The 26,933-nt window shown below is 38.0% G+C and overlaps 1 protein-coding gene across 3 annotated transcripts in view; it reads right to left on the bottom strand.

Moving 5' to 3' along the window:
• Positions 1 to 2,202: 2,202 nt before the first annotated feature.
• dapk1 (death associated protein kinase 1) overlaps positions 2,203 to 26,933 on the bottom strand; it is a 118,352-nt gene continuing 93,621 nt past the window's right edge. For all 3 annotated transcript variants that reach the window (XM_016990997.2, XM_003216510.4, XM_062972065.1), the window contains 9 exons: positions 26,825 to 26,923; positions 23,462 to 23,539; positions 21,070 to 21,292; positions 14,412 to 14,600; positions 13,510 to 13,707; positions 11,325 to 11,463; positions 8,192 to 8,312; positions 5,664 to 5,852; positions 2,203 to 4,593 (listed from right to left, as the gene is read on the bottom strand). In XM_016990997.2, coding sequence (XP_016846486.2) covers positions 3,361 to 4,593; positions 5,664 to 5,852; positions 8,192 to 8,312; positions 11,325 to 11,463; positions 13,510 to 13,707; positions 14,412 to 14,600; positions 21,070 to 21,292; positions 23,462 to 23,539; positions 26,825 to 26,923 — 2,469 coding nt within the window. In that variant the 3' untranslated portion in view covers positions 2,203 to 3,360. The remainder of the gene's footprint in view (positions 4,594 to 5,663; positions 5,853 to 8,191; positions 8,313 to 11,324; positions 11,464 to 13,509; positions 13,708 to 14,411; positions 14,601 to 21,069; positions 21,293 to 23,461; positions 23,540 to 26,824; positions 26,924 to 26,933) is intronic.

The following is a 26,933-nucleotide window of genomic DNA, read 5'->3' as shown; positions in this document are numbered from 1 at the left end:
ATTGTGATTCACTGTGAGGCACAGTTTCCTACCTTGTTACATCATGTACTTAAACTTAAGTTGCAGTGTGAAGCAAACCGCACCCTTCGCTATCACAGCTATTTCAAACTTTGCAGAATCATCACTGAGAGAGGAAACTATGGACCTTTTGCCAGGAATTATAGCACTGACGCTAAAAGCCATTTCCTTTCCCATACAGACTATTCAGCAAGGCAAATGCATCAATAACATGGTTTTATATTTCGCATTGGCAGTTCTGTGAACTCTCCCATTTGATGATCTGTTAGTCATCAGAGAATTTTAAAAAGACATGAGGCTGTTCCTTCACTTCTTATAAAATCGAGACTATTATGAGGTGCACCCGCTTTGATTCAAAACTTTCAATGGTTTTGCTGTGCTGATGGTTGCCTCATCACACATCCATTATATTTTAAATCAAGAATGGGATTCATGCAGCCAAATGGGTGTTGGAGAGATGCAACTTTTAGTTGTCCTAGCAAAAACAGCTACACTGTGAGGAATTGTGGGAGCTGCAGCAGTCGTACAATATCTGGAGGATTCCTCAGTTCCTCCTATTACAGTGGTTCTCAACTTGTGGGTCCCCAGGTGTTTTGGCCTATAACTCCCAGAAATCCCAGCCAGTTCACCAGCTGTTAAGATTTCTGGGAATGAAGGCCAAAACATCTGGGGACCCACAGATTGAGAACCACTGTCCTATTACTTTATGTGTTAACATATGCTTTGTTGTTGTGTGCCTTCAGGTCATTTCCAACTTATGGTGACTCTTAAGTTGAAGCTTTCACAGGGTTTTCTGGGGCTGAGAATATGCAACTTGTCCAAGGTCACCCAGTGGGTTTTCATGGCCAAGCATGATAACACTACTCGCCTGCTGCCTGCTGCCTTTGGCATTTTATTCCATTGGCTCACTTTGGTTGGGATTGAATGTATGCTTTTAATCTGTTTTATTGTATTTATATTTTAACTGTTTTAAATTGATTTGTTATATTTATTATTGTATGTGTGATGCGGCATTGAATTTTGCTATGGTCTATAAGCTGCTGTGAGTCCCCCTGGGGGTGAGAAGGGCGGGGTATAAATGTAATAGTAGTAGTAGTAGTAGTAGTAGTAATCAGGGAATCAAACCCTGGTCTGAGTTGCAGTAGCCCACCAATACCTGGAGGACTTCACATGTCTTCCTCCTCTCCTACATGTTAAGATATTGTGTAACAGTCACCACCACATAATAGTTGCACCCCCTTTTTGACCCCCCAAATTCGTATTTTTGTTTTTATTGTCCCAAAGTACCTGCTTAATTTGCTCACTGGTGCGCCTACCCCTTTCAGCTACAGTGTTTCACTTCCCTGTGTTCAGACTCCATCATAGCTGGAAAGGGCTGGCATGTGCAGGCAAGTGAAGCTTTACTCGCCTACGTGCCTGCCCCCTTCCAACTACAATACCATTCGGCTGAGTATGGAACCAATAGAGAGGCAATACCGGCTCTCTTCCGCCCAATGCTTTTGGACTCGGCTGAGTGAAGTGCCATAGCTGAAAAAGGTGAGTGACTGGGCGGGTGAGTGGGCAAGTGGGGTACCATAGCTGTGCCCAAAGGGAGTTTGCTCACAGCTCGCGATGAAAGGTCTACTTGAATGCAACCCAGACCCAATGAGGACTGCTTTTGTAATGAACGGGTTTTTCCCGTTCAGCCTCCTTTCAGTCAAAAAGAGATAAAAGTGTGACTATTATGCGATGAAATACCGTATTCTTTGTTGATGTTGTTGCTACGTGCCTTCACATTGTTTCCAACCTATGGTGACTCTAAGGCAGGCCTGCACAACCTGTGCCCCTCCAGGCATTCATCTCTCAGAATTCCTGACCATTGGACAAACTGGTAAGGGATTCTGAGAGTTGGAGTCCCAAACATCTGGAGGTCCACAGATGGTGCAAGTCTGCTCTAAGGTGACGCTATCACAGGGTTTTTCTGGGGCTGAGAATATGCAGCTTTTCCCAGATCACTGGGGAGGGGGGGTGTCCCATGACTTAGCAGGGAATCCAATCCTGGCTCTCATATAATATATATATATATTATATAGGTTGTGTGCAGCTGCTGAGGTCAAATCGATAGGATCAACATTCTATACATTTGTATGCCAACAGATCAAAGAATTATGTGCTGTTTGTGCTCAGATAAAAAAGCAGCTAGGATTTGTGATGAAAAAGTTGCAATAGGCAACAGTTTATTTGTAAAAAAACTTTTAAATTTTACAACAAAGATTAAAGAAAGCAGTATTAATATATATACATACACTATATATGTATATACACATAATATATCTTGTACCATTAAAATTACATGCTTTTAGAACAGAAGAAATGGTCTTGTTCCCTCATACCAATTTTAAGTTTTCTCATGGCAAGGCATTCTTGCTTTCCTCAATTAAAAAAATGTCAAACCTTCAAGTTTAAGAAATATGCACACTCGTATCTGAAAGTGAAACCATTTGCTTCTCACAAACGATCACTGTTAAATACAGAGTAAGTCCATTTAGCTAACACTTGTATATGTGCCTTGGTGAACTTTACATTTGTGTCACATCTTTACCTGAGATATGTGGAAATAAGGGAAGGTGCAAGGTCATGGGTTTAAAAAAAATTTCATTCCACTTCAACGGAAATAAAAACTGAGAATGTCATACATGTTTCCAACCTCATGGTATCCAACATGAGAGCTCTTTATCGGAATGAATGTCATATTACTTATTATCTTGAAACTTCAGGAAAACACAAAGGCAAGCACCACTTGTAACAACCAGCATGCAGACAGTGAAATAGAGGTAGCATTGTCTTACAGCTTCAACAGGATCACTTGATTTTAACCACATTATCTTCTGCAAAAGGCACTCGCTTTTTTGTTCCTAAGCTTGGTATTAAAATCCAAACAGACTAGCATTGTTTTGCTATAAATATTTTTTTTAAAAAATTAAACAAGCACAATGAATAAAAATAAGGACATAAATGAGCTTTAATCACATTACATTGTCATCTTCTGTCAAGAAAAAGTATTTCTTTTTTAAAAAAAACCTTCTTGTTTACTGAAATGCTGGAGTCCTTCCATGTAAAATGACTATTTAAGCAGCACAATGTAGAATCAGAACTGTAAAATACCAGAAGTACACCAGCCTTTTATAACTAAAATAAGAGCAACAAGTCACAGTTAAAAAGTAGATTGGTCATTTAAAAGCAATGCTGGAGAATGGTGGCAAGCCATAAATGTAGACACTTATCAATATGTAAAAAACTGCCATACAGAACCCTTCCTTACCATCTGTGATTAGAAAAATGTGCGCTTTCTGGAATTTACTTTCACCGAGACACAACTGAGCTAATTGAATTGTACGATGTCCCACTGTTACAGCTCGATGCATAGGCTTCTTGGCCATTTGCATCTAGACTGACTCTAAACACGGAGGATGCTTTCAGTAAGAAGTCAGCGGCATCTCTGCGGCCCAGTTCCCTCAGTTTGGACATGAGGATGCCCACAGTACTTTCAGGGGCATTTCCCCATTCATGCAGAAGGGCATAGGATGGGCTTGATGTGAAGTCATGGTGATTCCCATTGTTCGTGTTGTATTTTGCCACAAGGTCAGGAAGGCCCAAGTTCATAGCAAGAAGGCACCAGTCCTTGCCCATGGGATCAGGTGGGTCCAGAAGTCGACTCAGTTTCCTCCTTGTAAGCAGATTCAGATCTGATACATGAATATCCATCCCCAAGCTTCCCTGGGAATAGACGTCAAGACACCCAAAGCACAATATACTGCTAAAGCTTTCTTTATATCCACCCATGGTATTTGTCAGTGATGTCTCCTTTTGACTCTGTGCCCGGAAAAAATCTCTTGGCTGGTAGATCATTATTGGTTCATGATGTTCCCTCAGTTGCTGAGGGCTGAGATAATGTTTGACTGTTAAGAGACCTGGCAATGTTGTGGCCATCAGATTATCAATGGTGCTGCACACCGAGTCTAGGAACAAGCAGCATTTGATCTTCTCTGTTTCCAGGCCTCTAACTTGAACTTCAATTCCTTGACCGTTGTTGACAAGTAACACAAGGAGCTCAGCTCCACGATTCATAATCTTTGATCCATTTACCCAAAGACGTATATCTGCATCTCCCTCTGTGCTCTGTTGATGAATCCACCTACACAGATTCACCTGAACTTTGTGGAAAATTCCGCAAGGAAGCGGCGTTAGGTGTTCCACAGGAACGATTCTTATACCACCATAAATCATAACTTCATCCTCTTCATCAGCCCAAGATCTATGGAGACTATCAGTCTTGATTAAGGCAGGGATGTCAATCATTGTTCCACTGCTGAGATCTCTGGCACAGATATCCATAGCATCCAAGATTTGTATAAGTTCTTCTATATCACTATCTGGTATCAAGCGCTGAATGTCTTCTATTGTATACCGACCTCTGTAATGGTGGAGAGCTTTAGGGCTTTCTACTGATAGAAGTTTTCCAAGGACGTTTGAACACAGCCAACGAGGATCCAGCAGGACAACGTCTTGGACAGTTTCACTCTGCATGATATTGATCTGTTCAACGAAAGTAAAATCCTATGTCAAATTCAAATACAAAATAAAAGAGCACAGCTACAATCACCATGATTTCTCAATCCAAAGTGAGTCACTGACTATAAAAGGACCACTTGTGTTCAGATTCCTGTGATGCCTGATTCTGTACCTAATGGCAAAATTTATGTTTGCAGGCATAAAGTATAAATCTGGGCACATGCACACATGGCCCTTGTCCCCATTTAATTCCAGTCATATATTAACAGGACACAGTCTTTGAGCTGTTTGAATAAAGAAAGCATGTGGATAATGTCTACTGATAAGAACAACTCACAAGGCTGAAATGCAGCCCTGGAATTGGAAGGATATTAGGTCTTGGTACTACATCTTAGAAGCATGGTCATGAGCTTAAAGTGAGTTTCAAAAGAGCTGTAAAAGGAAAATTGTGTGGCAACATTATTAGATTTAGGCTACAAACTATGGACATATGGAAGAAAGTCTTACTAAAATCTGGATACATGCAGAATTACTCAGCACGTCGCATTTTCTAACAAAACATCCCAGTGCAAGATTTAAAAGCATCTCCTTTCTGAATGGAGTATACTTTCCACATGCTCAAAGCCATCTGAGTTCTGTTGGAGATGCTCGAATTAGAGATCATGCATTGGGCCCATTCTGATACTATGCTTTTGTGATTTCTCATGACTCCAACCAAGCTAAGAAGACAGAAATCATTATTAGAAAAATGTAGAAATGGGAGCCTTCTGGTTTGATTGCCCAGTTCTTGAGAAGATGAAGGCTAAGGTATAGCAAAGGGAAGATAACTAGGTTTATCCATAGAAGAACTGCATTCTTGTTCAGTCATGGAGGATCTTGGGTCAGTCATAATCTCTGGACATGCCTTACCATACAGAGGTCTTGAAAAATATATGAACATCAGATAAATTACATGAAAGGGCATTAATGTCAGTGTTGCATTAATGACAAGTATTGCACTAATGACAAACATATGTTTACCAACCTCTTCTGACAGTCAGGATGGAAAATCATATAATTTCATACTGTTTATGAAATTATTTCATATTACTTACTTCTCCTATACTGTGTAGCTGCTGGGCTATATGTCTTAATTCATCTTCACTTGCTAATGGATTAAGCTGATCTTGCACATCATACACAAACTGCTGCAATGACATGAGTTGGTTGGGTCCATTCATTTTTCTCCATGACGGCAAGGTAGAGATGATTTTTTCACACAAATGAGTCATTGGTGGACATGCCTATGAAAAACACCATAGTGATCATTGTTTCTAATTTTGAAATGCAAATTGTTCTTTACATCTAGGAAAAAATAGATTTTATTTTAAAACCCTTCTAGACTGAAAGGGAAGAACTGTGTTTGGATCTCTTTCCTCGTTTACTGGAATTAGTTCTGAAGTTATACTACAACAGCTGTAATATTAGCATAACTGCATCTGTGTGTTCATCTTTCCTAAGGTGAGTGCTGTATTATCCTGTCATTCCTGCTTCAATGTGGTTTTTCCAGGGACAGATCTTTAAAAAAATTATGCATTATGTTAACTATGGATAGAAAAGCTCAAACTGTTAAAGCAGGACACAACAGCATCTGTTTACAAGTGAATGTTTTCCATGGTTCATGACTTGTGTAAGTATTTATATTCATATGAAATACATTTTAGAGAGTAAGGACGCATAGTATGTTTATATTTTTTGTTTTCAAGTCATTTGTATAGCTAGGATAAAATTCATTTTGGCAAAAGCAGAAAAGCCTTAATACTCTTTTTGAAAGTTTATACCATCATAAACTTTCTGGAACATAACAATGACATTTTTGGCATCATTTCAGTTTTAATTGCACAAACTTAAAATGTAAGTTTATGCTCTAAAGTGTAAAGTTATCCCTGATTCAATTGAATGGATGTTGACAATGCTGGGATTCTTAATGGCTCTGGAACAATAGATCAATTTACACCACATTACAAGCTGAAACAGATCCCTTAGATTGAAAGTTTGGCTTTTTGAGAGTCCTGTCTCTGGCAAAACCTTCCTTTGGAGCCAGTGATACAGTCAAATTTAAGCTGGCCTTTCTCTGATGTCAAGAAGCAAACTGCAAAGATAAAGTATTTGACACAGACTTATTCTGAAAAAGTTTATACACGTTTATACACAAGAAGATCTTGTAGCAAAATACAAGTAATAACATCAGCAATATAGAATACATTGCCGGAAAATACTAAAAGAGGTGCTTCTGCATATATATTATATTTTGCCATTTTCTTTAAAAATCGTACTAAATCCTCCTTTGAAACTGATGGAGGTGAAAATGACTGAATAAATGAAACTTCAATAATAGATATTAACATGATGAGAATACACCTACGAATAACTACTGGACACAGTCTGAAGAGACACAGGTTCAAACTAGGAAATTCATATAGTAAAGGTAAAGGTTTCCCCTGACGTTAAGTCCAGTCCGACTCTGGGTGTTGGTGCTCATATCTCCATTTCTAAGCCAAAGAGCTGGCGTTGTCCATAGACACCCCCAGGTCATGTGGCCGGCATGGCTGCATGGAGCGCCGTTACCTTCCTGCCGGAGCGGTACCTATTGATCTATTCACATTTTGCATGTTTTCCAACTGCTAGGTTGGCAGAAGCTGGAGCTAACAGCAGGTGCTCACTCAGTTCCCGGGATTTGAACCTGAGACCTTTCGGTCTACAAGTTCAGCAGCTCAGCGCTTTAACACATTGTGCCACCAGGGGCCCCAGGGAATTCATATACTCTCAGCCTAAGTTTCCTATAATATTATCGTGATAATAAATAAAATAGATTAACTTCAGGAGCTTCCTGGTAGAAATTATACAAAACGAGATACTGTCAGTGCTTTTCAGAACTGTTCAAAATGCAACACTGTTGAACCATTTCAAAAACCTGTTATGATAAAATGTGGGTCTTTCAAAAACAGAATTACATCCATAATACAATTTCACTTCTCCTTCAAGTACAAAAAGAGCCAGATATATATGTGATGCCACTCTGAATCCCCTTTGGAGTGAGATGGGCTGAGTATAAATGTAGTAAATAAATAAATAATAATAATTGTTTCATCAAATTGCCTGTCAACTTACGGTGATTTCATGTATTTCATAGGGCTTTCTTAAGCAAGGAATACTCAGGTATGCTGTTGCCAGTTTCTTTCTTTGAAATACAGAGTGATTTTCTTACTAACCAGCACAGGGCAGTCAGACAGAAACAAAATGAATCTGCTTTATCCCATTGAGATATAGGACCTTATCAGACAAAGAGAATCCCGCTTCTCTCCTCTACCAGCACAGAGTCCCCTGGAGCCCATCACATGATGCATTGAAGAACAGGAGGAGCTGAAGAGAAAGCAGGGGAAATGTCGTGGGAAGGGAGACTATGGGGTTTGATGGATGGTAACAGAGCCAATGGCTCCCTCTAGTGCCCCACAATTTCCCCTGCTTTACCCCTGCTCATCTGATAAGGTTCTTAGTTTAAGCTGTACTTACAAGATACCTTTAGTAACCCACAATGCATGCAAAATGAGAAGACGCTTGACAACAAAACACAGTGACTTACAGAGATAATGTGACCACGCAATTCTTGAAGGTGATTTCGGAGAATCTTCATATCTTTTGACCCAGATGCACCAGCATCCAAAATAAATAATCTATCCAAAATATGGAGGTCATTCCCAAACCTACAAAAAAAAACTTCTTTATTTAAACAATTTCATTCTTAGCTTTCATTCAATTTCATTCTTAGCTTTTCTCGTTGAAGAAATGCTGGATCCATATCACATACGTGTATGTATGTGTATGTGTGTGTATTGTACTTGGAGGCCAGTTCTAAGCTTCTTTACTTGGAAATAAGTCCCACCAAGTTCAATAGTGTTTCCCTAAAGTCTTCCTGGTTGTGTCTTGAAGCACACAATGGATGACTGAAGTTGTAACGGCATAGCAATTTTACCACCCCCATTCTCCAAGCACTAGAGAAGAAAACAGAGAACTTTCATTTCTGGTTTTAAATAAAGTGAAGTTTCGTATTATGCTTGAATTTGGGATGTTGTGGGTTATTTCAACTGTGCGTAATTCAATCAACTGGAATCTGAAAACCACAATTTATTTATTTATTTATTTATTTCAGGGATTTCTATGTTGTCTTTCTCTGAATGTTGAATTGATTGAACTAATCCAAGTTAGTAAGTCACAGCTTCTCTAGTTCAGATATAATGAGAAGTCAAGGTTTATTTAAAAGTGGAAGCTGAAATTTTCCATTTACATTGCTCGCATATAACTGTGTGAGAAGCTAAAGAACATAATAGTTTCTTACTGATATTAGCAAAGCATTCAGCAGAACATGTAAGCATGGGTTTTACTTGCTTCTATGCAATATGGTCTTTTTTTAAAATGTGTTTTAACAATTGAACTTAGGTCGTTGTCTCTGCATAAGTTCAAGTTTTACAATAAATAGGTTTTTTGCCAGCAACTGTGTTCTTTGTGCAGTCACTTATAGGTTCAAAGGCAGAACAAAACTCAGCTAGGATTCAGTGTTTAAAGATAGAAAATCCCATCCTTCTGCTTCCTAACGAAAATACCAAATCTCTTTGTTTGCAATCAGGACGTATTTCAAGGAGCCCCATTCTGGGTTGCTGTGAGTTTTCCAACAGACCTCAAAACCTCTGAGGATGCCTGCTGTAGATGTGGGTGAAATGTCAGGAAACAATTGTTATGGTTGAGCCTTATGGCTCCGATACTGGGAGACGTGGTCGTAAGACTCCTCGAGAGTCAGACTCTCTTGAGGAGCGAGAAAGGAAACGGCTGCGGGACTTATTTGCAGAACCAACGGACGAAGACTCCTTTGAGGGTTTTACCGAGGGAATGGAGGAAGAGATGGTTAGTTCTGAGGAGGATGACATGGAATGGACTCGTGTGAGGGAAGATTTGGGTGTCACCGGCAATGATAGTGTGGGAGGCGACTGGCGGGTTGCAGGATCGGACCCGTGGACGAGTTGGAGGGATGGAACAGGATCCACAGCTGGGGATGCTGTGGGGCGTAGTCAAAGGTGTTTTAGCTCTGATGAAGATGATGATGATGAGGCACCTGGAATTAGGGTAACAGCTGATAGCGATGAGGAGTTGTGAACTGGCATAAAATGGGGTTTAGAATCCAGGGCTAATTGCGTTGGGCAAGGTAATCTGGACGAACGCTTGGGCTCTTGTTGGGAACTTCCTGAAGACGGGTGTGATTCGTTTGCTGTATACGTAAGTTACCAAGGACACTGGGTATAGACGGCGGGAGGAACTGTGTGGGCTTTTCCTGTGCAACTTGTGTTTAATCTTGATAGCTTGGACCTCCGTCGTCTTTTTGATGGACATTAATTGCCTACTCTGGACTGACGCTGGACTGACTGACTGACTTCGACCTCGGACTATCCCTTCTGTGGCGATCGGTGGAACTGGTGAACCAAAGACGTCTGTACCTGGCTTTCGACCTTGGACCGGATTGGGACCCTGCTGACCGCTGCTACCCTGATTGATGTGTTTGGACCCGGAGTTCGCTCGTTGCACGGAGGAGTAACAACTTAGTTACTCAATCGTAGCTTTTGAGTAGCAGAGAGGAATCTGCTGCCAGTTATTTGTGTTTCATTGAATCTTTGTTTATCAACTTTTGTTTGTTTAAAGTGCCAGGCTGAGGTAAGCATTTTTGATTTAACCCGGATTAAACCCCTGTTTAATCCGGTTTATCTTTTGAACCGTTTTTAGTTCCAGCAAAGTCTTTTTGTATCTTTTCATATCGAAGGCAAGTGTTTGCCTAGCCCTTTTGTTTCTTACGGGCATTTTTGGTTCTGTAACTTTAATAAACTGTGTTGAACCTTATTTGGTGGCGTTCTGTCTGTGACAACAATGCTTTTGGAACATGGTAATACAGTCTGGAAAACTCACAGCAACCCAGTGATTCTGGCCATCAAAGCCTTCAACAACACGTAGTCCCATTCTGGTTCCCAAACCTCACTCAGGACACATCCAGATGACCTGAAAAGTCCCAAATTTTGTTCCTATTCTTCAGATTTTATACTGGATTAAAATAAACCAATTTGGAGAGCCGGTTTTAAAGTCTTTGATCATTCTGGGACCCGTACACCAGCTTCCCAGATGGCTTTATTTTAACCCAGTATACAATCCAGTCATCGGTGCAATAACTGCATTTCAGAGCCCTTCTACACAGCCATATAACCCAGAATATCAAGGCAGAAAATTCCACACTATCTGCTTTGAACTGGGTTATCTGAGTCCCACAATGCCATCTATTCCAGAAAATGTGAGATTTTATTCAGATGTGGAAGGTGCCTAAGTTGCAAGGGGAACCTCTGCTCAGCTGTAAACTGATCTTGTCCCTTAATGTTTCTGCTGCATTACCATTTGGACATTATTTGCCTTCTTAGGATACTTCTGTTGGTGGTGATGCCAACCTCAGTGCCTAAAATTGATCTGAGACTTGCTCATACATATGTTATATAATAACAATTAATCATCATCATGATCATCACCATTGCTTTATTTACATTCTGCCTTTGTTCTCAAGCCAGAAATCAAGGCCAAGAACAGGCTGCTTACCTGTAAGGTGCAGAATCCTTATATGTGATGGACAAAGATCATGTTCATTTCTTAATACACCTTTTGTTGCACCAACATTGTTCTTTGTACCTTACCTATTCCGAATTTCTTTCATAAGTGAAGAATCCTTGTCATATAGGAACTCTCCTGCAGCAGAACGTGGAAGATTGACAATGTCCGCATGGGTAGCCACCAGTGCCACGTGCAAAGGAGTTTTCAGCTTTCCTCCAAATGCTTTATAAGGGAAAAGAAAGGAAGGATTTCAGGAAAGAAAATGTATCTATTTCCACAAATTCCATCATCCTAAAGATCTGATGGCAACTAGTGTGAGCCAGTAACATCATTTCAAATAATACTACTGCTCCATTTTATAAAAGATGTTACAAATGGCTGTAACTCTTCATAAGCCATCTATTTCACTACAACCTAAATATATATTGGAAGAGATCGGCAATTGTTTTTCTCAGTTAAAAACTCTCTATTGACTTTACTGATCTATAATACTACAGGTTTATGGTTGAGATTATTACAGGAAAGAAATGAATGGTCTTTAAATAAAATCATTCATACACAGGTATGAATGCAACTTTACAGTACTTACACAAACAAAGAATTCTCATTTAAGTGAGAGTTAAGTAGGAAAGCCTGGGAGATACCATGGAAAAGAATGAGAGAGAGAGAGACACAAATGGGACATGAATGAGGTAACAGCACTGAACATAAATTCATATAACATAATGTGGAAAAAGAAAAAACCCTGCATATTTTAGACATATTGACATTAATTCCATAGCATTTAACTGCAATGTAACAAATATTCAATGGTAACATCAAGGAAAGTAATGTGAATGAGGACAACTGTATACTTCAATGTTAATACTACACACAAAATGCACCTGTTTCTTGATTTTCATGGAACACAAGCATGTTCAACCCAGCATGGAATTAATTGTTGTGACTTTTATAAAAACATATTCCAATACTTATTTAACATCTTGTTAATTTATGTTAATTTATAATGTACTGAGTTGTTCCTGATTTGTTTATTGATTTGTTTATGTATTACTATCAGCATTGAATGTTTCCCATTGTATATTTTGTTGTGAGCTGCTCTGAGTTCCTTCGGGGAGATAAGGCGGGCTATAAATAATGTTTCATTCATTCATTCATTCATTCATTCATTCATTCATTCAAATGTAATCTAACTTCAAAGCTGATTGAAAGGCATGTTTATATGCATATAAGTTATTGCACAAACGCTACTGAATTGAACAGCGTATTTCTTTCACTGAGAAATCTGAATATTTATCTGAATTTGGAGTCAAGGAGCAAGCTCTGGGACATCAATAGCCCCATGTATGTTAGAGGCTAGAACAAGCTGTATTTCTGGCTATACAATAATCAACATTTTCAATTGTTCAAGGAAGATTTTAAAGAACTTAATTTATAACTTTGTATTCTTTTATTATGCTGTTTCTTGCAAACTGATGTTAGCCACTGCATACATTTAAATATTTTTCTTAAAATATTGTTCAAAGTTATCCTCAAAGTACACAAAAAACTCAACTTGCACCTTACTGACAGCAGAACAGATTTCAGATCTGGTATTTATTTTCTGCTGGTACATTAATACTCCTATAAAATATTGTACAAGAAATGCACTGGGCAGCTTGTCGTTACTTAGGCAATGTTATGTTTGACTAATCTGAAGAAAATCCAAATAAATTTTGGTTGTGAATCAGAATACCACTTGCTAGAGACTGAAATAGTTTTAGCATTAGTTAGAATATAGAGAGACATATCTGTCATTGTCAGTGTGAAATAGAGCATCTTATGGTCACATGATAATCCAATCACTTAATTAATGTCTTTGGAAGTACAGCAGAATTTTAGTTGGTGGAGCCAGGTCAGATATCTTGACTTTGTTGTTCCAAGATTGTTGTTTCACAGTAGTTGAAAAGTGCTTTATTATGATAAAGCTTAATTAACAGTGTTGGTTAAAACAGATGAATCAGAAGAATTTAATCTTTTACAAAAGATAGTATGATTTATAAACATGGCCAGTTGAGGTATTTGACTGATGATCCCATTTAAGAAATGAATCTAACAAAGGAGGAAAGGGGTTCATTAAATGTAAAGTGCAATTTGTACAAAATGATTTGGAGTGATAAGGTGCATGGAATAACTCAACACAGAATATCTATAATACTACTGATAAAGGCTGCTTTTTTCTCTCATATGATTCATGGCTTGTTAGAAGTAAAATATTTTAAAGCATACCTATATGTTCTTCAACTGGGACAAGGGATTTTAGGAAACTAAGCCAAAAGGTCACTTGGTTCAATTGGATTTCATAGGGCTCTTCAAGACTAAAAAGCACAATGTGAACTGAGGTGGGGTCATTTGCAGCAAAATAATCGTAGCAGCAGAAATACACAGGATTCCCAGAGAATTCCCACACACTGAAGTCACCGACTCCTGCAATAAGCAAATTCATGTTATCAAGACAATTGAAAAATGAAACACCATTGTCGGACACAGAGACCACACTCCTATAAGTCATTTGTCTAAGTCATGATGATATGTAATGTGTTCCAGATTACAATAAAAAGACAGCCTTTCCATTGCTAACAATGTTTTCAATTAAAAACAATAGAAATGTGCTATGATAAGCTCATCCAACCTTCCCCAACAGCAATTGTGAAAGAATATGAGGTGCATCTACACTTAAAATTAATCCAGTTTGACACCATTTTAAGTGTCATGGCTCAATGCTATAGAATCATGGGAGTTGTAGTATAGTGAAATAACAGCACCCTTTGGCAGACTTGGCTAAGGCGCTTGTAAAATGACAGCTCAAATCACCATGCTTTATTGCTCAGGTGAAGACAAAGATCTTGATCTCCCTCTTGATCTTGATGCCTAAATAATTCATATTTCTACAGATAGCGTATTGACAAAATAAATAGTACAGCCAATCCTCTGCATTTATCATGCTACTATGGTGCATTCAACTGGGTATAACATGCTTTAGATTGTGCATATGCTGTCTTAAGAAAAGAAATAATTAGACTGAATAACATATTGATATAATTTTTAAAGTGAATCTAGAAGGGGAACGTTCTTTGCACACAGGATAATAATAAAAGAAAACAATTATAGCTGGACAGTTCTAATTTTACCATTCAAGTAAGCATTCTGAACGTCAATGGCCTTGGTTGACTGGTCATCTGCTGAGCAGTGGGAATGGTGAGAGGGCGAAACAAACACTTCCAGCATCCCTTTGGTCAGGCCTGGCTCAAACATCATGCTTCGGCTTCTCACACTCACATTCTCACAGCCAGGATACAGGTTGGTAATACTTACTGAAACTGAAATAAATAAAATATAAAATTTTGTCTTGATTATATCATAATAATGCGGAACTAGAAGCAAGGAGAAATCAAGTTAAAAAAAAGGAGGAGGAAAAAATATCCTTAGTGTTATATTGAGTATCTACCAAGAACATTCTTTTAAGATTTATAAGTGTACAGCGATCAATCACAATAAAAACCAAAAAAAAAAATTATTTAGAGAAGAATAGGCTGTTTTGTACAAACCCTTAGTAACAATAGGATTTTCTCCAAACAGTTAGGTATAAAACAAAAAAGAGAGCTAAAATTATGTGATATCCCAGCTGGTGCATCCCTTGTCTAGAATTCATAAATCTGAAACACTACCAAAATCTGAAATTGTTCATATGGGTGGCTGCAACAGTTTTGTTTCTATCGATTCAATTGTTTCATACACATTATTATTAAAATATTTTAAAACATTACCTTCAGACTTTGTATTAAGGTATATCTAAAGCATAAATAAATTTGATGTTGAGAATTAGATCGCACATCACCAAGATATCTCATTATATATGTACATGTAAATATAGTATTCCGAAATCCAAAATATTTTCTAGCCCCAAGCATTTTGGAAATGGGATACTCAATCTGTATTATACCAATCCTGTGCACGTGCATGCGTGGGTGTATGTATGTATGTATGTGTGTGTGTATGTATGTGTGTGTGTGTGTGTGTATATGTGTGTGTGTGTATATACACACACACACACACACACACACACACACAGTAGAGTCTCACTTATCCAACATAAACAGGCCGGCAGAACGTTGGATAAGCAAAAATGTTGGATAATAAGGTGGGATTAAGGAAAAGCATATTAAACATCAAATTATGTTTTGATTTTACAAATTAAGCACCAAACTGACAGAAAAAGCAGTTCAATATATAGTAACGTTATGTAGTAATTACTGTATTTACGAATTTAGCACCAAAACATCGCAATGTATTGAAAACATTGACTACAAAAACATTGACTACTAAAAGGGAGACTGTGTTGGATAATACAAAATGTTGGATAAGCGAAGGTGAGGTATTTAAAGTGCTCTGAATCATGGCTACTGTGCCATGAAACTGTAAAAAACATATTTGTGACTTTTGCCAGTGGAATTTAAAGTAGATAGATAGTTCACAGTCCTTAACATTTTGAACAGATGTAAGTAAACTGCAATAATTAAGGACATATTAACCATCTTTTTATTCAACTAGTGCCCTCGCGTGGTGAAAAGAATAAATACACCACTAACATCCGCGATTACATTAATAAATGGAGACCTTAACGTGAAGAAAACTATTCTCTAATACTAAAAGCATTCTTATCAGTCACTTTTTCAGAATAATTGATGAATCTAATTTGATTTTCTTCATTTTATATCAATGAATACAGCCATTAGATAAGACTGCCTATCAAGGAAGAAAGAAAACAGCACAGCACACTATGAAACATTAAGCTATTCACCCAAGAGCTATTAAAGTATTAATGCACTCAGACAGTTTGACTCTTAATATTTTATAAGGGTTTATATGAGAAATAGTTTTATGAAATGTTCTTTTCTTCTTTCAATATTACAGTATCAGAAATATTAAAGGATTGGCACATATTGAGTAATACCATCAATTTATTTATGCAGTCAGTACAGTTATGCCAAGCAACTATCTTAATTAAAATGTTAAACACATCTTTAAAGCCTTTAAATCAGTGGTTGTCAACCTTCCTAATGCTGTGACCCCTTAATACAGTTCCTCATGATGTGGTGACCCCAAACATAAAATTATTTTGTTGCGATTTCATAATTGTGAATTTGCTATTGTTATGAATCGTAATGTAAACATCTGATATGCAGGATGTATTTTCATTCACTGGAACAAATTTGACACAAATATCCGATGCGCCAAGGGAGGGGATTGATTTTGTCATTTGGACTAGACAAGTCAAGGAAAATAATGGAGATGGTGGTAAGGTTTAGTGGGCATTGATCTTGAGTTTTGGAATTGTAGTTCACCTACATCCAGAGAGCACTGTGGACTCAAAACAATGATGGATCTGGACCAAACATGGCATGAATACTCAATATTCCCAAATTTGAACACTGGTGGAGTTTAGGGAAAATAGACCTTGAAATTTGGGAGTTGTAATTGTTGCGATTTATAGTTTGCCTACAATCAAATAGCCCCTTGAACCCCACCAATGATAGAATTGGGCCAAACTTCTCACACAGAACCCCCATGACCAACAGAAAATACTGGAGGGATTTGGGTTCCTAAGACCATCAGAAATATATGTTTTCTGATGGTCTTTGGTGACCCCTGTGAAACCCTCCTCGTGACCCCCTCCAGGGGTCCCGACCCTCAGGTTGAGAAACACTGCTTTAAATTATCCTCATAATTTAGGTAAGGGTAATGGTGGCATACCCACTGCCCCTCCCCCCCCCTTTTTTTTTGCTCTGGTACTCTGTGGAAACTGTGGCTACTAAAAATGCCCCCCTTAACAAAGAAATGATCAGATGTCCACCTCTGGTTTTGAAAACTGTTTTCACTGTAACAATGCAGGACACTGCAGTCTATTTATAAGGGTTAATTGCCACTCTTGGTTTTGAGGAGAAGGAATTCATCTTTGTTTGATCAAGAAAAGTATGGCCTGAGAGTCTGCGAGGATCTAGAACTACATGTGCTTTCAGGGCCACATTTTTATACAACAATGTCATAATTCAAACGAATGAATTTTTAATATGCCAATATACCAGTTTCCACTTAAAAGGTTTAAAACAAACAAACAAACAACAAATCCATACAGCAGAAGAGCAAATGTGGATTTGAAACTTGAACTAGGACAATGGGAAACTATGGTCTGAAATCCCACTTGTCCATGGGAACCCAATGGGCAACTGTGAGCAATTTGCACTCTCTAGCCTCAGAGGAAGGCAAAAACAAATCCCTTCTGAACAATCTTACCAAGAAAATAACACAATATGTTCACCTTAAAAGTTTCCATAAGTCCAGGGGCGGTTCAACTGCGAGGCAAACTAGGCAGTTGCCTGTGGCACCATCCTGTAGGGGGAGCCATTGAGGCAACTCCTGCCTCCGATGTTGCGCCTGCCTCCGCAAGGAAGGAGGTCGCTGCTTTGGGGAGCAGAGAAACGCCGCTTCTCTGCTCCCCAAAGCGATGAACGCCTTCCTTCTCGCCCCTTCCTCAAGGCCAGGTCTCTGGGCTGCCTGGCCATGTTCCAGCCACATCTATGGCAGGCATCCTCAGAGGTTCTGAGGTCTGTTGGAAGCTAGGTAAGTGGGGTTTATATATCTGTGGAAAGTCCAGGGTGGGAGAAAGAGCTCTTGTCTGTTTGAGACTAGTGTGAATGTTTCAATTGGCCAGCTTGATTAGCATTTAATGGCCTTGCAGATTCAAAGCCTGGCTGCTTCCTCCCTGGGGGCATCCTTGATTGGGAGGTGTTAGTTGGCCCTGATTGTTTCCTGTCTGGATTTCCCCAGTTTTCAAAGTGTTGTTCTTTATTTAGGCATTTCCTTAATCCCTCCTTATTATCCAAAATTTTTGCTTATCCAATGCTTTTATTTTTCAGTGATTGGTTTGGGGGGGGGGGGGGCGCCAAAATTCTGTTCGCCTATACTTGAAAATTACCTTGGGCCGGCCCTGCATAAGTCAGGAATGACTTGAGGGTACATTGTAACAGCAATTCCATACAGTAGTTAAATCAGCCATTTCAAATTGATTCCAAATGTTGGTCTTCTAATTTGTCAATGCTCTTTATAATATGTGTTGCCCAAATGATAGGAATACTCCAGCACAGATAGGAAATACCACTTTCCATGAGCTGAACATTGTACTTCTGCTAATGCAGTCGATGATTAATTCAGCTCTAACAAGTTTCAAGTTCATATTTCACAAACTAAATTCTTGTACTTTTATGAAAAGGAAGTAAAGTGTTTACTTAATTGAGTAAACATAGCAATGGCTCAGGCTCAAGCTATGTATTACTCCTGTGTCCTGCCACGAGCGGGATTTCCCTACCCTGAAAGTTGACATAAGAAGGAATAATAATAAATACATGTATAGTATATCTTTCAAGCTGAATGTGTACTTTAACAGAGAACCCATGCTTTTTATGTCAGAGAGTCTCAAAGACAGCCAAGCAAAATGCTGGGGATGGTGCTATGCACCCAAGAGATTTCCCCGTTTTTCTTTGGATGCTAAGCCCTGAAGCTTAGCTCGAAATCAGGTGTCAGATGAATGAAGTATTAGGTCATTTTGGAGACAGCAGCTCTAGATTTTCATTTCTGCTACAGAAGAGTGAACAGCCAGTTTGTATCACTATAGGGATCTACTGCTAGAGGGATCTGTCAAGGGATACAAATTGTTGTTATGTAAGTATGGCTTTTAAAAAATCCAAGGAAGCCTAGCTTCACAAGAACCAGTCCAGATATAATATTTCAATCAAGTAGTATGATGTGTGTATGCGTGAGTGAGTGAATTCGGGTCAGTAGTGTTGCAGGTAATCTCCTTTCAAACCACTGTCCTAATCTCATATATCCTCCTTCCACATCTACTATTTGTTTTACAAAAACACACACAATGGTGCAAGTGAATAACATGATTTATTTGCCCATCAGTAAATCCTTAGCCACATGAAAACTGCTGACTATCATCACTAAAGTCAAAAGCTCAAAGTTACAACAAACATCGCTCTGGAAGGAAGAAACCTTGCCTACCGATTATGTTGAATTCATTACTTTTTTATATAATACATAGTTCAGCTGTAAAATTAATTGGCACAAAATTGTGTAATAATTTCAACAGATGACTTTAAAAAGGAAGTGGATATATGAATGGACTACAAGACCAGCAATAGTTATTAGTCAGGACTGTTGTGTATTCACATTGTGTATCAGAGGCCTCTATATATTCATTGTTGGAGATCATGAGATCACAGTTGTACTCATGACCTGCTGATAGGGTTCAAAACGTAACTAAAACTGGCCACTATATAACCAGAATGTTGGGACTAGAGTGTGATCCAACCTTGGTTCTTCTAGTGTTATTTGTTTCTTAGTTTAAGAAAATAATGAAGAGGGATTTTTACAATTCCTTTTGCATGTGGGTCTTCAGCATTCAGAACTTCAATTACTCAAAACAGACAATTATTTTTATCTAGCATGTTTATGTTCTAGCATAAAAACACATTAAGGAATCCAATAGCAACAGAGACTAGCCAGGGAAGAAATTTTGAACATAAGCTTTTGTGGACACCAATCCACTTCAGCAGATGAATCCAGATGCTCCTGGATTACTTTTAGTCTTTTTATTTTATATTCATTGTGATGAAATTTCAATCCATCAGCTATTTTATAACTACCTTAAATACACTGTTTTTGTTCGTTCTTCTCTGATATTATAAGTTTGTTTATTTAATGTCAGCATCTGTTGTAGCTATACTGTGTTTTTCAGATAGTTACATGGGTCAGGCTATTAGTATTGGTTCTGGAAGAGCAAAATTTATTAAGCCTCTATGAAAGTGGGGCAAGAGTCCTTGAAAAATTGCTGATCCTAATGAAAATTTGCCAAATATTATCTGGGTCTAGATTTCAAATTTATAATCTATATTATTTGCTCTTGGTCTTACTGAAGAATTATGTTTCAAGTGTATGGCCTAGTACAGGAATTTCTAAACTCTTGTCTTCCAGGTATTTTGAACTTCCACTTCCAAGAACCTCAGCTACTTTGGCCAATAGTCGGAGATTCTTGGAGCCAGTCTCCAACACCTGGACGTTGATGGAGGTTTATAATTTTAATACTTGTTGCTTTTTAACCCTTTGTATTGTTATTTCAATTAATAACATTGCTTGTTGATATGTGTTTTTCTCATAAATGTTATGTTTATAAATATCTGGTTAGCCACGCATAATAAGCTTCAGGGATATTGCACTTTTCTAACACTTAGGTAGAAGTTGTTGTGTACTAGCAGCATATATCTTCCCCAATAATAATTTGTATGGAGGAGCAGTGACCCTATCTCTTTCTACCTGCACATCGATGAGCCTATAGGAATTATTAGAGGTCTAATACTATTCAACTGTGTCACTAGTGTGGCAAAATGAATGTTGAAGACCTCCTGCCCAGAAATGCACAAATGATTTGTAATTTTTCTCTGTCTCTTTCATAAGCTACACTTGGCTTGCCTAATGATTGTACACACATCTTTTCTGTCAAATTTACAATCTGGAAGCTGTTCTTGGAGTATTTTTGACTGAAAGGAAGGGTATAAACGCTCTAAATAAAACAAATAAATACATAAATGGAAAAATATTTAATCAACATTGGAATAATGCTATGATAAACCTATTCCCCTTACTTTGTGTCTCAATGCTGTGATTAATACCAATACCAATAATGCTTGTCATTAATAGCAACAACTTAAAGAAACACTTAAATATTACCTGTTGGCCTATTAGATAATGGTGAAGGAGGAAACCTGACTGAGTTCGTAGAAGCAAGCCTTGGTCTGCGCCTTCTGAAAAAGCTTCGCAAAAGACCACACTTCAAGGACTCTACTAGAGCAGTTTTCCCAGATGCTGAATGGCCAAAGAGCTTTAATTTTATCCTTGGCTGCAGATTATGAGTAGGTCTGAGTTGGTGGATGAACATTGTTCTATGTGTATCCTGAAGGTGAAAGCAAAGAACAAAACAAATACACACTTATGAGGTAAAAAGTCAGATTAAATATGCTTTCATTTCAGACATTCCATAACATGTTTTTTTAGAATAGCTGTAGGACCCAGTATTCTTATGAAAGTAAAAGGTGCAGGACTGATAGGATCTGGAAAGAAACCAGAGTATTTAAGTAGCAGAGACTTGATGTACAGAGTTCTGTCTGAATGCCAATATTGCTATCACTGGGATGTATGCAACCACTCATGCCTACTTGAATGGAAAGGTTAGTTGGGCAAATGTATTGATTCAATAGGTACTGCCACCTACTGACTCATTATGAATGCAAAACTCGCCTTTACTTTTAAACAAGATCAACTGGAGGCTTGTCTGTTGGTGAAGTAAATGTAATCTGGATCCTTCAATAATGAAGTTACAACCCTTTCAAGCCTTCTTTGTGTTGCATACGCATATGCCCCCCATAGAGAACTATTTGGAGGTGTGTTTGTCTTTTTGTTTAGTCTATGTATAGATTTTTTCCACTATTCTAATTTTAGCATGTCTTTGTCCTTTCTAAATTTCATATCTATTTTATGGTTGGTTGCTTTATATAGTTTTGCACACTAAAAATGGTGGAGAAAAAAGGATTGCCTATGACACTCTCCCCAGCACATTTATGGTACTGTGGGTGGTATCGTTACTCGTCATTTCAGCTGATATGGATTATGGCCAAAATCTGACAGTTTACATAAGTTGCAATGAATTTCTAGAAGTCTGTCAGCAATTTTTGAAGGCAGATCCCTCCTCCCCATGTGTCCCTGTGTGAACTTTAATACCTGTTCTGGAAGGCAGGAAAACCTTCAGAGCTGGTAGTGTAGGTGGAAGATGGACAGGCTCCTGTGACAAGTGTGTGTGTGTATGTAATGTGTGTGTATGTAGTGTGTGTGTGGAGAGAACAACTTTGAATGAATGCCTGGAAGGGGTAATGAGCTGGATGAAGAAAAAGGAATTGAAACTGAATCCAGATAAGACAGAGGTGTTTCCGATTAAGAGCCCTAGCCTAGGGATGGAGGTGTCCTAACCAGTTCTGGATGGGGTTACACTCCCCCTGTAAGACTGTTTGCAGCTTGGGAGTGCTCCTGGATCCGTCTCCCCAAATGTCAGCCCAGGTAGATGCGAAGACCAAGAATGCTTACTACTAGTTTCAGCTGTTATACCAGCTCCACCCCTTTCCTAGAATTGGAGGATGGTGATGCTGGTGACCTCAAGGTCTGCAATGCACTTTACATTGAATTCAAAACACATTGAATTCAAAACTCCAATGAATTCAAAACACAGCATCCAGACGAGTTACAGGAACATAGGAGTAAGCATTTTACACCTATACTAAAGTCACTCCACTGGTTGTCAATTAGTTTCAAGGTCAAGTACAAAGTGTTGGTTTTGACTTTTAAAGCCCTACATGGTTTGGGTCCAGGTTAACTACAAGATTGCCTTCTTCTATACAATCTGCCCTGCAAACTTAGATCCTCTGGGAGACGGATGCTCCAGTCCACCAGAACCTGACTGACAACCATCACCCAGATGACCTTTTCATTGGCTGCCCCAAGACTGTGTAATGACCTGTGAGAAGAGCTCCAACAGCTAAATGAGCTGTCAGAATGTAAGGCACAACTGAAGACCCATCTCTTCCAACAGGCCTACCCAGTGATTTTCAGGGATTTTCATGGTATTTGAATAATTTATTATGATCAACAGATCAGAAAATATTTTAATATGTACATTTTATAGAAATATGTTTCAATATATGCATTTTATTGAAAGCTTCTATGTTAATGTGTTTTAACTATGCTGTACTTCATCTAGAGCCATGAGGAGAGGTGGGTAACTTATTATTATTATTATTATTATTATTATTATTATTATTATTATTATTATTATTATTATTCTGTTTCGATTGAGACCCATGGCAAGAACACAACTGGACTGTGGCCAGTGTTTCTAGCAGGAATAATATCAAAGGGCTTTAGTTAAAATTAAGATAAAAACTTGCCAGTGATTCCCCAAACAATCATGTTTTAATCTACTTTCTTAAAAGGCAATTTCCTCCAATATGTCTTTAGTCTCAAGAGATAAAGTTAAAAAACAAACAAACCCTGATTCATCATTCACATTCCTCACCTTTTTAAGCCTTGTAAGCAGGCTGGCTACATGTTCATGCTGCTCGGCTCTAGCCAAATCCTCTGCTGTTTTTCCATCCTGTTGGAAGATAAGCTGTTAGCTAGAATGCCTTCTCACCCAGAAAATGAATGTGTGTGTGTACATACACCACAGTTCCATTATTCCCAAGCTGATAAGAAAATAAATGCTGTCAGAAGCAAATTGATTACATAGAAAACACCAAGGGTACTGTATCTAGAAAGGATCAAAACAGAGGGTGTTTCAAAATGACGGACCTAATTTCAAAGCAGTATCTCTCACAACGGCAACATGTTACAATTACACAAAAAATTACAAATGGTTTAATGAGTTCTCAAGCTTTTCTAACAATTTCAGCCAAAAACAAATGTAAAAAATAACTCCAAAAATGGAGACTATCTCATTAGGCCTTATACTGCTGGGTCGACATCTTGCCAATCTCTGAAGCTAGGGATAGACATTTAGCATTAATCATTTAATACCCTATACCCCAACCTTTCAAATGTTAAGAGAATCATTCATGGACGATTCGTGGTTGCAGAAATATAGCAATTTAAAATTAGGCCCATCTTTTTAAAATAACCAGAATCTTCAGTACTAAAAAAAACAAAGTATCCCCCCCCCCCAAATCAGAACAACTTCTTTTTACAGATTGAACATCTTGATTTTACTGAAACAGTATAAAGTCTGAAATGCTATGTTTTCATTTTTTTTTTTTAAAAAAAATGCGTTTCTAATATTAGGTAAGATCTCTTTGAATCTTTTAAAAAGGCATGAAGATATGTTGATGCACATTAAACAGATGCCGCTAATAAACTGTATTTATATTAGAGAAAAGGAAGTGGTAAAATGAATAGCTTGGTTAATGTATCTACCAACGTTAGGTGGCAGTGATAGAGGAGGAATACAACATTAAACAGCTTAAGCAAACCCAGGAGAAGAGCAAATTTGTCTTCAGCATTGATCTTGACTTTTAATTACCTCTATTTCACAGGTCAGCAGTTTGAAATGAAATGAGCTGCAAGAAAAACTGCTTACTGCAGCAGTACCTTAAGGCTGTTTAAATGCAACTGCTTTTTAGCGTTACTCAATGACCTATCAATTTTTCATTCAGGAAAAGGCTCAGAATATATTTACAATATTAATGCTGCTCTTTTTACAATTGTTTCTCAAATGTGACGATATTTGGATTTAACAAATAAGATTAATGTGACGGCACATTACCTGGACTTACATTAAAGAAACTGAAATAGAGAAATAAATACTGTACATGACTCAAACTAAAATTATCTCTTTTCTGTACTATTTAGAAGTCCTGTCCCAGAACGATGCCTTCATAATCCTATTTAAATATTTCTTTTGCTTTTATTAATGTACTTTGTATCTCTCTCTTAATGTGATCACAATTTTATGATGTTGACTGAATATGATTCTAATTTACTTTACCAAGTAGGCACATGTGTAATCTCTGTCATTCTGTATTATCCAAATCAAGTAAAATCTTTTGTTCTCCTTTTACTTGTGTAAATTAAAATGAAGCTTTAGTTACATAATCTTCCCCACCCATATGTATGTAGTACATTGCTATCCAGAAAAACAAGTGTATTAAATGTGTTGTCGAAGGCTTTCATGGCTGGAATCACTGGGTTGCTGTGAGTTTTCTGTAGGGCCATGTTCCAGAGGCATTCTCTCCTGACATTTCTCCCACAACCATGGCAGGCATGCTCAGAAGTTGTGAGGTCTGTTGGAAACTAGGCAAGTGAGGTTTATATATCTTCAGGGTGGGAGAAAGAACTCTTGTCTGTTGAGACAAGTGTGAATGGCCACCTTGATGAACACCGAATAGCCTTGCAGCTTCAAAGCCTGGCTGCTTCCTGCCTGGAGGAATCCTTTGTTGGAGGTGTTAGCTGGCCCTGATTGTTTCCTGTCCAGCACTTTATGCAACCTGGACACAGCATATTATTTGAAATTACAGAAATGCTGGACCACTCTAACAACCACCATGTCAGACTGGACAGAGAAGCCATTGAAATCCACAAGCATGTCGACAATTTCAACAGAAAGGAGGAAACCATGAAAATGAACAAAATCTGGCTACCAGTAGTAAAAAAAAAACAAAACTCTAGAATCAAGACAGTAAATAAAGAACAATACTCTGAAAACAGGGGAATTCCAGACATGAACCAATCAGGGCCAGCTAACACTGCCCAACAAAGGATTCCCCCAGGCAGGAATAAGCCAGCCTTGAAGTTGAAAGGCTTTTCAATGCTAATAAAGTTGATTAACTGCAACATTCACACTTGCCTTAAACAGTCAAGAGTCCTGTCTCCTACCCTGGACATTGCACAGATATATAAACCCCACTTGTTTAGTTTCCAACATACCTCATAACCTCTGAGGATGCCTGCCATAGATTTGGGTGAAATGTCAGGAGAAAATGCTTCTGGGACATGGCCATACAGGCAGAAAACTCAGAGCAATCCAAGTGTATTAAATCAAGTTATACTGGTGATAACAGTCAAATTGACTATCATTTTGAAACTCAACACTGAATTTTGGCTACTTTATCAGCAAAGAGTGGTTAATTCACACCAACTTTGATGCATGCTGGATTCTAGTTTAACACTAACATATTAAACATTACCATTTTTTGAAGTAAATAGTAATGTACACGTGTATTTTGTATGTGCCAACTTCAAAAATGTCTGGTTTTGGACACCTGGTCACTTTATGTTTATATATATGCCCAGCTGCCTTTCATATCTTATGTATTTCTACTTTTTCACCATTTCTTCTCTTCCACCCTTTTATGTAATTATTCTTTCAAAAGTACATTTCTAAAAGGCACATTTTGTATATATCCTCCACTTTAATGAAAGGGGAAAGACAGCAGGTGGCGCTGATTGGAAGTAGTGGAGCATATTGACTTGACAAGTAGTAATTATTATTCTACAAGATCATCTGAAAACCCGTCTATCCATTTCTCCTACACATATACATGCGCTGAGAAGAATCTCCTTACTTTTTAGTTTAGAAACATTTTTGAAGAACTAGCCTTAAAAGATCCTTTTAAAAGGACTTGTGGGTTTCTGATATACACTAGAAAATGGCTAACAGGTCACTGAAAACAAAACAGTCTATTTCCTGCAAATATACTGCTGATAAAAGCAAGAACTGAATTTCAGATTAATGAATCTGTATTTCATATTAAAATTATAATTATCTGCATCTTATTTCATTAGAAAAATTTTATTTTAAAAATAAAGTGACATCTTATAATTTTTTTAAAATTCTTGGCAGAATACTGCCTCAGAGCAGTGCAAATAGTGCTGGAGTCATACTTACAGAAGTTAAAGCTTCCACATTGGCTCCGCTGAGACAGAGGTACCGGACCACATCAAGAATGCCATTATTTGCTGCCAGATGTAGTGGTGTTCGCCCGTACTGTAAAGAG

This window comes from Anolis carolinensis, chromosome 2 (genome assembly GCF_035594765.1).
Source record: "Anolis carolinensis isolate JA03-04 chromosome 2, rAnoCar3.1.pri, whole genome shotgun sequence".
Taxonomy (NCBI): domain Eukaryota; kingdom Metazoa; phylum Chordata; class Lepidosauria; order Squamata; family Dactyloidae; genus Anolis; species Anolis carolinensis.
This window is presented reverse-complemented; position numbering and strand designations above follow the sequence as displayed.